The sequence below is a fragment of the Symphalangus syndactylus genome, chromosome 8 (genome assembly GCF_028878055.3).
Source record: "Symphalangus syndactylus isolate Jambi chromosome 8, NHGRI_mSymSyn1-v2.1_pri, whole genome shotgun sequence".
NCBI classification, from domain to species: Eukaryota; Metazoa; Chordata; class Mammalia; order Primates; family Hylobatidae; genus Symphalangus; species Symphalangus syndactylus.
Genome location: NC_072430.2, coordinates 48,158,003 through 48,170,080, shown reverse-complemented (window position 1 = coordinate 48,170,080; position 12,078 = coordinate 48,158,003). Strand labels below are relative to the sequence as shown.

At 53.4% G+C, this 12,078-nt stretch overlaps 1 protein-coding gene across 21 annotated transcripts in view; it reads right to left on the bottom strand.

Moving 5' to 3' along the window:
* Nucleotides 1-90: 90 nt before the first annotated feature.
* The window catches only part of ACTN1 (actinin alpha 1), a 106,076-nt gene continuing 94,088 nt past the window's right edge, over nt 91-12,078 (bottom strand). For 5 of the 21 annotated variants that reach the window (XM_055289029.2, XM_063644373.1, XM_063644362.1 and 2 more), the window contains 10 exons: nt 11,379-11,529; nt 10,733-10,841; nt 10,124-10,264; nt 8,828-9,010; nt 8,413-8,547; nt 6,762-6,941; nt 5,917-6,063; nt 4,956-5,036; nt 3,050-3,208; nt 91-989 (listed from right to left, as the gene is read on the bottom strand). In XM_055289029.2, the coding sequence (XP_055145004.1) occupies nt 831-989; nt 3,050-3,208; nt 4,956-5,036; nt 5,917-6,063; nt 6,762-6,941; nt 8,413-8,547; nt 8,828-9,010; nt 10,124-10,264; nt 10,733-10,841; nt 11,379-11,529 (1,445 nt within the window). In that variant the 3' untranslated portion in view covers nt 91-830. Of the gene's footprint in view, nt 1,119-3,049; nt 3,209-4,424; nt 5,037-5,916; nt 6,064-6,761; nt 6,942-8,412; nt 8,548-8,827; nt 9,011-10,123; nt 10,265-10,732; nt 10,842-11,378; nt 11,554-12,078 lie in introns of all 21 variants that reach the window. The other 16 variants (XM_055289025.2, XM_055289031.2, XM_055289030.2 and 13 more) reach the window with 13 other exon arrangements.

The window sequence follows — 12,078 nt, the reverse complement described above, 5'->3', positions numbered from 1 at the left end:
AAAACATTAGGGGTAGATACAGGTGTCCCACACCATCCTTGACCCCACACACACTTCCAGAAAACATCAAGCAAAGAGCAGGCAAAGAGCTGTCACAGGAGTGTGGTTGTTTTAATACCATCTGTGCCAAGCAACATCAAAGTTGTCCATACTCTCCAAGTTTGTCCTATTTTTAATAGACAATATTAAAAAATTTTTAAGTGTGTGCTGATAAAGAGACTAGTCACACCTCTGAGGGGATTTAAAAATGAGAAGCCACATAAATTCTCTTCCTTAAAAAACAGCCATTTCAAAAGATTTTCTTTAATATCATAAAATATTTTCATGGACAAGTGAGCTAGCAAACACACATGCACCAATGTGCCTTTTGACAAGAGTACCCCCTACCCCGACTCCCACACCAAAGTGGACATGAGATTGGAGAAATGAATACAGCAGATAGAACAGATAGAAGAAAAAAAAAAATCAGTAAAAAGGATGGCATATAACTTTGTGCTTGGTTATTTTCCTATGTCACAACAAAACAAGACATTTCGGCGCAAATAGTTAATCTTTCCTCTTTTTTTCCATTTGTCTGGTGGAGAAAAAAATACTTTTTCTATAATAAAATATGTAGTTTTTTGGTTTTTAACGTAACTTTTTTTTTCTTTTTTGCAGAAAATAATTTTGTAAACTGTCACTTCGCGGGCAGGGAGGCTCGATGCCACGTGGGCCCCAGCTCACCCGGGTGGAGGCTGGGAGCTGAAACCGAACCCAGGCAGGAGATGGGCGACGGCGGAGGTGCAAGGCAGGGCACGGCGCACAAGACGACGGCGGCCGGGCGGGATGGATTAGAGGTCACTCTCGCCATACAGCGCCGTGGAGAAGGACATGTAGTCCAGAGCACCTGGCACGGAGTCGGGGCCGGTGTAGGGGGCCATCCGCGCGATGCAGTACTCAGCCTGGTCGGGCGGCAGCTCGCGGCGCAGCTCGTCCATGGTAATGTAGTTCTGCGAGGAGAGAGTGGTCAGGAAGGCCGCAAAGTCCAGCAGCCATAAAGCTGCGCGGCCCGACACAGCCGCAAAGCCTGGCAGAGTGAAGGCAGCATGTGCCGTTTGCATTTTGCCTCCCTCCTGGAACTACAGGATGTACGGACATAAATAGCCACACATGTACATACCGCATACACAACATGTATTTTTAAAATTGTCTCAGGTTTTCCACTTCAGTACCTACTTTGTAAGCCACTTTCCAATCTAATTCCATGTGCCGATTACACCTATAATCATCTTCTGAATCACACTAGTCTGCAATAATTGCGTGCTGGAGCAATATCAGCAGATACTCTGGTGGAGCGTATAGGTTCCTGGGGGGACCCCACACGCACTCAGCTGAGCTCTCTGGAGGCCTCGGACAGAGAGTCTAATTTTAATGAGCCCTCCAGCAGATTAAGAACACCATCCATGTTTGGGTATCACTGCTTCCCAAATATGGCCAGGCTATCTTAAGCTCCTTTGCAGAAATGTGGGCCTTGCCCCACGCAGGCAGCTGCAGCCTGGGTATCTGCCTTCTCCCAGGTTTGCTCATGATAGGTCTACTTGGAAGCTGCTTCTTTTAGGAGCTTCAAGATCCAGGAGAGCTCATTTGGGGGCTCTGACCCACAAGGTAGTCACCCTGCACCATGCCCTACCTCTGCCAGAGTGCCCTGGGAACCAGTTTGAGGGAGGGTAGAGCTGCCACTGTCAGTCCAAAAGTTGGGAGACCAAGCCCCTAGCTGGGCCCCAGTTTTCCTCCTCTACAAAATTAGCCACGACAACTAAATGGTTTGAGGATCCTTCCAGCTCCAAGGTGCTATGATGCAAATAACGTTGTTCTTGTACTTAAATCAGACCTTTAGGGACTTCTTTGTAGGTTCAGCCTTTATTCCCTTATAGACAGACATTTCAGAAATTATACTCCCTCCCTATTGGCTTTTGCTTTCGGTAACTGATTCTTTTCAGTTTTTTTAAGACGGAGTCTCACTCTGTCACCCAGGCTGGAGTGCAGTGGCGCAATCTTGGCTCACTGCAACCTCCGCCTCCCAGGTTCAAGCAATTCTCAGGCCTCAGCCTCCCGAGTAGCTAGAATGACAGGTGCATGCCACCACGCCCAGTTAATTTTTTGTATTTTTAGTAGAGACAAGGTTTTCCTATGTTGGCCAGACTGGTCTTGAACTCCTGACCTGATCCATCCACCTCAGCCTCCCAAAGTGCTGGAATTACAGGCGTGAGCCACTGTGCCTGGCCTGAATCTTTTCAGTTTTGAAGGAAGGATGGCATAAGGATTTACTGTGACTTTTACAGAACACAGACCCTAGGTCCCCACCCCACCCCCACCATTTCTTCTGGCTGCTCTGTGAGTCTTTTCTCTAATATTCGAGGGATCTGTGGCTTCTACAGATCCCCTCAGGTCCCTGGGCTGGAGATGGCTGTGGTTCTGGGTAACATCCAGGTCTACCAATGACCATTTCAGAACAGTGGAGACTTGGACTAAGCCTCTGGCATCCATGGAGACAACCCCCTACATCCGTCCACTGCCAGATGGAGTGTTGCAGGGTACTTGGGAGACTGGGAAACCCAGAGTAGATCACTGCTCAGGGTAGAAAACACGAGAGACGTGCTTCCTTCCTGTGTCCCACAGTCCCTCTTCCTGCTCCCACTATAGTCCGTGCCGATGCGCAGAATGATACCAAGGGTGAAGTCCCAGGGATTGTCAGATGGACTCCAAGAGTCCAATCACACATCCACACCACTCTATTCCCATCTGCCACCCGTCATTTCATCCCAGCTATGGGGTCCCTCACTGGCATGCAGCGATCCTGGAAGGGTCACTTATACTAATCCTGTGTCCTGACACCTTAGCTGAGCCCAAGGCATTACAGAAATGGGTAGAAGTGGCAAACAAGGAGAGGCCAAAGGACCCTGGAAGAAGGGGCAGTTGAGGAGCTCATGTTCCAGCTCTCACCCCTTTAGATCACAGTCCAGCCAGTGCCTGCCACCCCGGCACAGTGCCCACACCATAGGACACCCACCTTGTCCCCGGCCAGGATCTTGAAGGAAGCCATGACTTGGTCTGCTGTATCTGTGTCGGCTGTCTCGCGGGACATGAAGTCAATGAAGGCCTGGAATGTCACTACCCCCAGGCGGTTGGGGTCCACAATGCTCATGATGCGGGCAAATTCTGCTTCTCCCTGGAGGGAACAGCCAACCCCAGGCCTATCAGCCCATGGCCTGCTGGGAATATCTCATATGGACTGAAGACCCTGGGGGCTCAGAGCAGCCTGTGGCTGGAAGAGGAGGGCACATCCCCCTGACCTAACCTGGGTTGTCCTAAGGGTATGATGGGGACACAACACCCAAGAAGGGAGACCCAGCTCAGGGTTTCCGACAGCCTGCAGATGCCTGGGTTCCTCTTAGAGCAAATAATCATGTTGATAATAACTATGACAACAATGATTAACAATAGCTGACACCTATGTGGCATATCAAGTATTAATCTAAAAGCTTTATTTCAATTCATTTAATCCTCACTACAACCATAAAGATAGGTATTTTATTATCTTCATTGTATAGATGAGAAATCTGAAGCCCAGACAGGCTAAGTGACTTGCCCAGGGTCACACAGCCAGGAAGCAGCAGAACTGGGATTTGAACTGAGGCAGTCTGGTTCTAGAATCTGTTCTCTCCCCACCACACTGTATTTTCTACATGCGAGATACGTGCACGCACTTAAATTCCTTCATTTAATCCTTGTAACAGTCCTGTAGAGTTCCCCTACTTCACCTGAGGTAACACACTAATGACGGCAGGGCTGGGATTTACTCCCAGGTTCACTGCTCCTAGCCCCATGCCCCCATGCCCTGCGCTGGGCAGCCTGTGGGCTCTGCACTTGGCACCATGGCTCAGGAGTCACCTGACTGTCCTGCTCAGAATGTCTGTGCGAGGGGGGACAGACTAGGAAGGTTGGGGGGTGGGGGACAGCCTGGGACAATCCAGAGGGGTGGCAGGCCCGACCAGAGCCACCGCCAGGACAGAGGTGGAAGTCTCAGTTTCCATGCTCCATGTCTGGTGACGCATGCCAACCCAAAACCCGGGATGTCCCACACCACCAGTCCTTCCTGCCAGCCTCAGGGTCAGCCCAGCTGTCCATAGTGGGAGTGAGAAGTACCAGAAGATGAAGTGGCACAGAGACTGCGGTGAGGAGGCCAGGCTTCCCGGATACACACACGCCCGTGGCCGGGCCGGCTTTCAGGGAGCCATCTTCCCCAAGGACACGGGCCTGGGGGCTCCTCCAGGGAGGGCAGCCCCTAGCCTGAGGGCCTCCAGCCTGCCACTCCTGGGACTTGGCTGCTCCCGCCAGCTGGCTGCCTTCTCACCAGGGCAGACAGAGGGTGGGGTTTACATTACCATGTTGTAACCCATGGAGATCAGGCAGGCGCGGAAATCATCCGTGTCCATCATGCCTGTCTTCTTCTGTGGGGGGCAGTGGTACCAAGACACGAGGAGGGTCGGGAAGGCAGGAAGAGGAAGGGCCGGCCCGGGGCCAGGAAGACAGAAACAGATGGCCAGAACAGGGATGAGATTTATGGTTTTGGGGGTCGGGATGGGTAAAGGAACACGGGAGAAGATGCGAACACACATCGGTGGAAATGTCCAAAGACAGGAAGAAGACAGAGCAGGGAGATGCAAAGATCCACCCATGGGATGAAGAGTGGCGAGGACGGAAGACAGCGGGCACCCAGCAGGTTGCCACGAAAGACAGCAGAGGGCAGAGGGTGGACCAGTGATGGGGCAGACAGAGACAGCAGGAGAGGACGAGCCCCATGGCCCACAGGAGGGGGACAGGAGATCCAGACAGAGAGAAGAGAAAAAGGAAAAACGCATTATTTCTCGCCCCAGACGCCACCCCTGAGCGTGCTCCATGCAGGAGGCGAGTACCTGGGGGTCGTTGCCAATATCATAACCCAAGCTGATGAGGCAGGCTTTGAACTCCTCGGGACCCAGTGTGCCGGAGTGATCCTGGGGCCGCGGTGCGCCAGGCAGCGAGCCATGCGGTGTCAGGGAGGTGGAGCCGTGAGGGGGGCATGCCCCGGGGGAGGGTGGCGTGTGTGGGGAGACACAGGGACAGGCATGCGGAGGGAGGGTGGGGGGGCGGGGGAGGAGGGGAAATAAAAGTGCACACGGTTAGACACACCAATGAGGCTCCAGGGGGTGCCCTCCCCCCAGCACACGCAGTCCTGCTCCAGGGAGCAGGACCATAGTGGGGTGTGATGAGCCACAAGGGTGAGAAGCTCCCCCAGAAGTGACCCAGCCCCCCGGCTTCCCCAGGGGCTTCCCCCCAGGTGCCTAGAGAGCCATGAAGCAGGTGGGGTGGTGGGCAGCACCCAAGCCCATGCTCCCACGCCTTGGGACCGCCCGCAAGCCCCAGGGCACTGGGAAGGGGCAGCCCACTAAAACCCAGCCTGACCCAGAGCTGGGATGGGAACCCAGGACCAAGGCCTCTGATGTCCCCGGCAGAGTCCCAGAGGCCGCTGGAGGTCGGGGTAGGGGTGGGGGCCAGCGAGGGCAGGAGGAGTCTCTCTTCTGCTCCTCTGTCTCCACAGCCAGGGAGCAGCAAGCCTTCACTAAGGGTGACTCCTCATGGTAGGAGAGCAAGGATCAGGGGTCAAAGGTCCTCTTTCTACCCACAGTCTGAACACTCTCTGGGAAGCTTATGGGGCACCAACACAGGTTTTCCAAGGCTGGTTTTGTGGGGTACATTGAGTCAGGGCAGGCTGACAGTTTCCCCTTTCTCTCCCTCCTCACTTGCATGGCAGCCCACGTCCCGGGGAAGTGCCCTCCAGGGCCCTGAGGCAGGGGTTGGGGGCTGCACTAAGAAAGCACAGGGTGGGGCTCTCACCCGGTCAAAGTGATTGAAGGAGGCCCGGAACTCATTCATCTGCTCCTGGCTAATGCCCTTGGCATCCCGGGTCAGGATCTGGTTCTCCACCTCATTGATGGTCCTGGCGATGGTGGTGAGCAGCTGCTCCCAGCCCACACGGATGTGCTGCAGGCGGGCAAGGGGCCTATCAGCAAAGGGGTCCCAGGCCTGGGCTCCTGGCGGCCCCTGCCCACCCTACTCCCCAACCATCAAAATGGCCAAAGCCATCAAACTTGGCCTTCCGTGTGGCTGAGTGTCACCAGAGGAAGGGGAACCAGGACAAGGACAACCTACTAGGACAGGGACCCTAGATGACCAAGGGGGCAGGGTGGCAGCCTCTGCCTGGAAGAGCAAAGAAACCAGGACTTGCCAATGGGGGTCAGGTCAGGAAGGAGGGCAGATTTGGGGGTAGGAAAGATTGAGACAAAAAAAATGCGTGATTCCCCGAACCTCCAACCCCACAGACACACACACACACACACACACACACACACTTTCACAGTTAAAACAAGTAGACATTTTAAAAGCAGGTGCCTGAGCCAGTGTTTGGAGCCTGCCAGCACCCAGAACCACCAGAAGTGCTTGTTCTGAACCCCCACCCCAGAACTAGTGAAGCAAATTCTAGAGACGGGGCCTAGAAATGTGCATTCTCAACACGTTCCTTGGGAAAGCAGAAGGTACTAAAAATTGAAGATGTGAGGCTCCAGGGGTGAAGTGAATTTATCCTCCAACTATAACCTGTTCCCTTGGAGACTTCCCCACCCAGCAGGAAGAACAGAAGGAGACACGGGCTCCCCAAGAGGAACAAGGCCAACCCCACCCACCTCCATGGTGTAGTTGGTGTGCTTGTTGTCGAAGATGAGCGCCTCCTGGATGAGCTGGTGGTCGCCCTCCAGCTGATCAATCTTTGGCTTGTAGTTGACGATGCTCTTCTCATACTGCCGCAGGTGGCTGAGCTGGTCCTCCAGGGTCCCGTGCATCTCAATGGAGATCCTCCCGATCTCCTGGTCACCGGGAAGGAAGCACCTTGTCAGACCACCTCACTCTGCTCCCATAGGGTGGGGACTGGGGCCTCCAAAATCACTTGTTAAGCCCTCAAATGATTCTCAGTTCCCATCCCAGCCCTAAGGAGGCCATCACTGATAATTAGTAAGACACTTTTAGCATGGGTGCTCCTAGGTATGGAAACAGCACCACAGAGGTATATAAACAAGCACTGTTATCATTGGATGAAATACCTACCAACTCTCAGGTACCTGTCAGCCTCAGGAAGGGGATGCAGGGTCAGTTCTAACCTAAATATTCACTCCTCTGCTTGCCATTCAAATGCCCCTTTCCCAAGTCTTGTCTATCTCAGGGACCCACTGAACCAGAATCCTCGTAGCCTCGGCAGACCTCACTCACCTCCTCAGTACCCATGCTCTTGCTCCTGCTGTTCCGCCTCCTGGGATGCCTGCCCTGGCCCACCTGAATCCCATCCATCCCTGCAGGCCAGGCCTAATACCCATTTCTGTCTGTTATTCATCCATGTAAACAACCCTTGTTTGTGAAAGCACTTTCTGTCCACTCAATTCAATACAGTAGATATTTCCTGCCTGTCTACTAAGGACAATGTGCTGGCGGGGGTGCGGGGGGCGACACATACAAATGTGAATTCAACATGGTCTCTGTTCTTAAGGAACTCAGAGGCCGTGCTCTAGCCAAGCAGGGCCCCTTTCCTGATCTGCTAAATCACCCCACTATCTACCCCACACAATTCAGCAAAAAATTCTGTGCTCCACTGGGGTTCAGTTCTCTTTCTGGGAAGATCAATCATCTTCTTTGGCCAGGCTCATTGTTCAGGAGAAGGGGGAGGAGGAGAGGAAGGGGAGGCCTGGTCAACAAGAGACATCAAAGGGATTAAGCTGGATCGGGCGCTCAGGAACTGACCCTCCTATGGGACTTCCATAGGCAGCTTTTTTTTTTTTTTTTTTTTTTGAGATGGAGTCTTGCTCTGTTGCCCAAGCTGCAGTGCAATGACGTAATCTCAGCTCACTGCAACCTCCGTCTCCCAGGTTCAAGTGATTCTCCTGCCTCAGGCTCCAAGTAGCTGGGATTACAGGCACGCATCATCACACCCGGCTGATTTTTGTATTTTTAGTAGAGACGGGGTTTCACCATGTTGGCCAGGCTGGTCTCGAACTCCTGACCCCAGGTGATCCACCTGCCTCGGCCTCCCAAAGTGCTGGGATTACAGGCCTGAGCCCACAGGCAGCTTCTTAGTGGTGTCCTCATATGTCTTTGCTCCCAAATCAAATACTGCCAGCAGGGCTCCCTCACATAGGCCCCCATAGCCTTCTACAGGACAGCAGACCCATGGTGGGCTCCGGGCCTCAGTCCTCCATGTGTCGCACCCAGGGAGACAGGCAGCCTGGCTGGCTCGGACAGTGTGGGGAGGGTGGGAGCCCCAGCACTGCTTCCCAGCATGGGACCCACCTCCATCTTGGTCTGGATCCAGGGCCCGATGACATTGGCCTGGGCCCCAAACTGTTTGCGCAGCCTCTCATTGTGCTGTTGCCGGGCATGCTCCTCCGTCAGAGCTTGGTCCCTCCGAGGCACCAGCTGCCGCACCTGGGGCAGGAACAACAAGGCGACTTTCAGGACAGGTCAGCCATCTGCCCATGTGCCAGGTGAGGAAATGGAGGACCCAGAAGGGGAAGGGCCGGTCAGTAACAGAACAGGAGTAAAGGTGTCAACCTGTTCTGGAAATCTAGTCATTTGACATTTGGACAAACAATGAGTGTTTACTATATGACAATTTTTAATGAAATTGACAAAAATCAATTAAAATGGACAAAAATCCCTGCCTTTATGAAACTTACGATGGCTCGGCCCATGCCCTTCAACTCACGTGGTCCCATTTGCCATTGATCTCCTGAGGCGTGATGGTTGTGTAGGGGTTGGTGCCTGCCATATTGACGTGGTAGGTCTGGACAATCTTGGACACCTCGTTGTGGATGCCCAGGATGGCCAGGCGCTCCTTGTCGGCATCAGGGAGGGTGGCCTTGAACTGCTCATGGGCCGTGGTCAGTCCCTGGACAGAGATGGGAATATGTGGGCAAGAGGAACAAAGGGAGCACTAGAAGTGAGTGGAAGGGCCATGGAGGTTGAGTTCCACACCAGCTGGGAGACCAGGAGGCATCAATTCAAAGATTCTTGTGGCTGAGAATCGGGATGGCAGGTATGGCCACAGGAAGGTGAAGCCACAGTCATCAAAAGCAACAGCTTCATCCTTAGGGCTGGTCAAATTAGCAGCAACCTTTCTGGCATGTTCACCACCTCACAGGTCAGGGAGAAGGGCTGCTCCAGAGGCTCACTCCCCAGATGACCTCCCATAACATGGGCTTCCTTAGCTCCTGGCAAAACCTTTTAAATCCAGTACTCTGCAACTGCATGAAAGATTGAGGAAGCTGCTAATTGATGCGAAGTGAGCTCCAAATAAATGTTACATTAAAAATCAAGGTTCATGGCTGAGCACAGTGACTCATGCCTGTAATCCCAGCACTTTGGAAGGCTGAAATGGGAGGATCTCTTGAAGCCACAAGTTCGAGATCAGCCTGGGCAACAAAGAAAAAAACCCACTTCCACAAAAATAAAAATTTAAAAATTAGCCAGGTATGGTGATGTGAGCCTGTAGTCCCACCTACTAGGGAGGCTGCAACAGGAGGATCACTTAAGCTCAGGAATTGGAGGCTGTAGTGAGCTATGATCCCACCACTACACCCCAGCCTGGGTGACAGAGTGAGACCTTGTCTCTAAAAAAATAAAATAAATAAAAATCAAGGTTCAGAATATGGTATATAATAAAAGGTACTTTTTGTTTTATACAAAAAGGGTACAAAGCTTGGAAACAAACATATTTGCTTGTGTGCAGAGACTGTAGTCAAATTCTTACCTTTGGGGAGAGAACTAGGGGCTGGAGGATAAGGAGTCAGAGGGAGACCCTATCATAAACCTTTTTAATTTTTTTTTTAATTTTAGACCATGCACATATATTATCTTGTCAAAATAAGTCAAATGCAAAGGTTCTGGGTCTATAAAATCCTTGGGATGCTCTTCCTCAGGGGCAGTCCTGCAAAAGTGACCCACATAGCATGGGCCAGGGGCCCCAGGGGAGCCAGCCTCTGGGGAGTGGGGTGGGGCTCACCTGGATCTCCTCAATGGTGTGCACAATGAAGGTGTCCTGCAGGTCCTCCATGGCCCCCTCCATCCAGTTGTTGAAGGGTGCAGCCCGCTTGGCATACTCCAAGTACAGCTGGTCAATGGTCTCCAGCAGTTTCTCGGTCCGCTGGGAGTGCCAAATAGGGTGAGGGTTAGTACAGTGATGTCCAGAATCATCCCCCACTCCTATCAAGATCCTCCTGGTGAGCCCCAGATCTAGAAGCACTGATTCAATCAGGCAGAAAGAACAAGCTCTTCCTGCCAGGTGGTATGAACCATCTCACATCACAGTCACCTGGCCTGGCTCCCCAGAGTCTGGTGTGTAGAATAGGAGGGTTCTCAAATGGCTGGGGTTGGGCTGTAAAGCACACTAAACTGGGAGGATGAGACACATGAGGGCAAGAGAGGAGGCATCGCCATGAGGGTGAAGTCCAAATCCTGTGCCAAAGTGAATCTTCCACATTTAGGCCAGGGTTGGGGGAGGTCTGGGGAACCCATAGAGTCTTTTAGCCCAAAGCAAAGAGAGTCAAGAAGCAGCAAGAGGCACCACAGGGCTGCCGGATATGGGCCTAGATCTCCCTCTGGGACCCCTCACCTCCAGAGCTTCCCTTCGCTTCTGAGTTAGGGCCCCCAGATTGTCCCACTGGTCACAGATCTTTTGGCAACGGGCGTTGACACTGGGTGAGTCATAATAGTCCAGCTCACTGGGGAGGGAAGAGACAAGGAAGTCGGGGGACCCAGGTTAATTTCACGGCCCATCTCCCTCTCCCTGAGGCTGTCAGTGGGGTGGCTGGTGGTGCTGGGAAGAGCCAGGGGCACTCCCTTCAAGAGACCTTCCAGGCACTCCTTCCACCCCTCCCCTCTTTCAGGAGACTGGCAGAGAGGAGACCAAAGAAGACCCCTTCCCCAATCATGGCTGGAGGTGACACCAGTCTTCACCCCAATGGCCAATGGCAGGGAGCCCTTGAGGCCCAACGAGAAAGCTCAGAACCAAGTCTTGGTCACCCTCTGCTCCTGTACTAGCTACAGGCGAGAACTGGTGGCCTTCAACAGGAAGGCAGTGGTCCCGGGCTCCTTCCCCACCAGGAGAGATATTTGTCTTCTGCGTTGACTCCATCCACCTGTACCCACCCTCCCCACCTTCCACGGCCACACCCCCACCTCCCCCAGCAGCTGAGAAAGCCCAGCCTTGGCCTCTCACCACAGGGCACCACAGGGTAGGGGTGTCTGGGGCCACCTACTTGAGCTCCTGTGCGATGGCGGCAATCTGCTCCACACGGTCCTGGTGGGCAGCCAGATCACTCTCGAAGGCCTCATGCTTCTTGAGCAGGGCCTTGATCTCCGAGAGGGTGGCAGTCTCATAGTCCTTCTGTCGCAGCATGGCCTCTTTGCCTGGGTCGAGAGAGGGCCACATGGCTGAGCAGGAGTGAGAAGCATCTCCTTGGTCCCAACCGCCCACCCCTCAGGGCCCCAGGAGCTCCACTTCTGGGAGTGCTTCTCAAGGAGGTTCCCACTGTGCAGGGATCTGCAGGGTGCAAAAGCAGATGTGCAACTAGAACATCCACCCACGGGCGCAACGGGGAAAAGCACTCTCCTCAGAGCACTTCCAAGGCCATAAAAGTGTCTACGTAGGAGGGCTACGCAGGAGTCTGTGGGAACGCATAGGGCATGACACTATACACACAGCGGGAAACACAGCCATCCACAAACTCTGGTATAACCAGGAAAAAAACAACCCAAGCACCTCAGGGGTACCCTGCCTTTAGAATGTCCCGTTATCGTCACTGGCTGCCGGCAGCCCTGCAGGGACCCCTTCCCGGGGTCAGCGTGTCCAGTGCACTCTGCACAGAACCCGACAGTGGCTAGCTCCTTCTCTGACCCTCAGACACACTGCCCTCTCTCTACAGGGCACGAGCAGGTCTTGCATTTCTTAAATTTGTT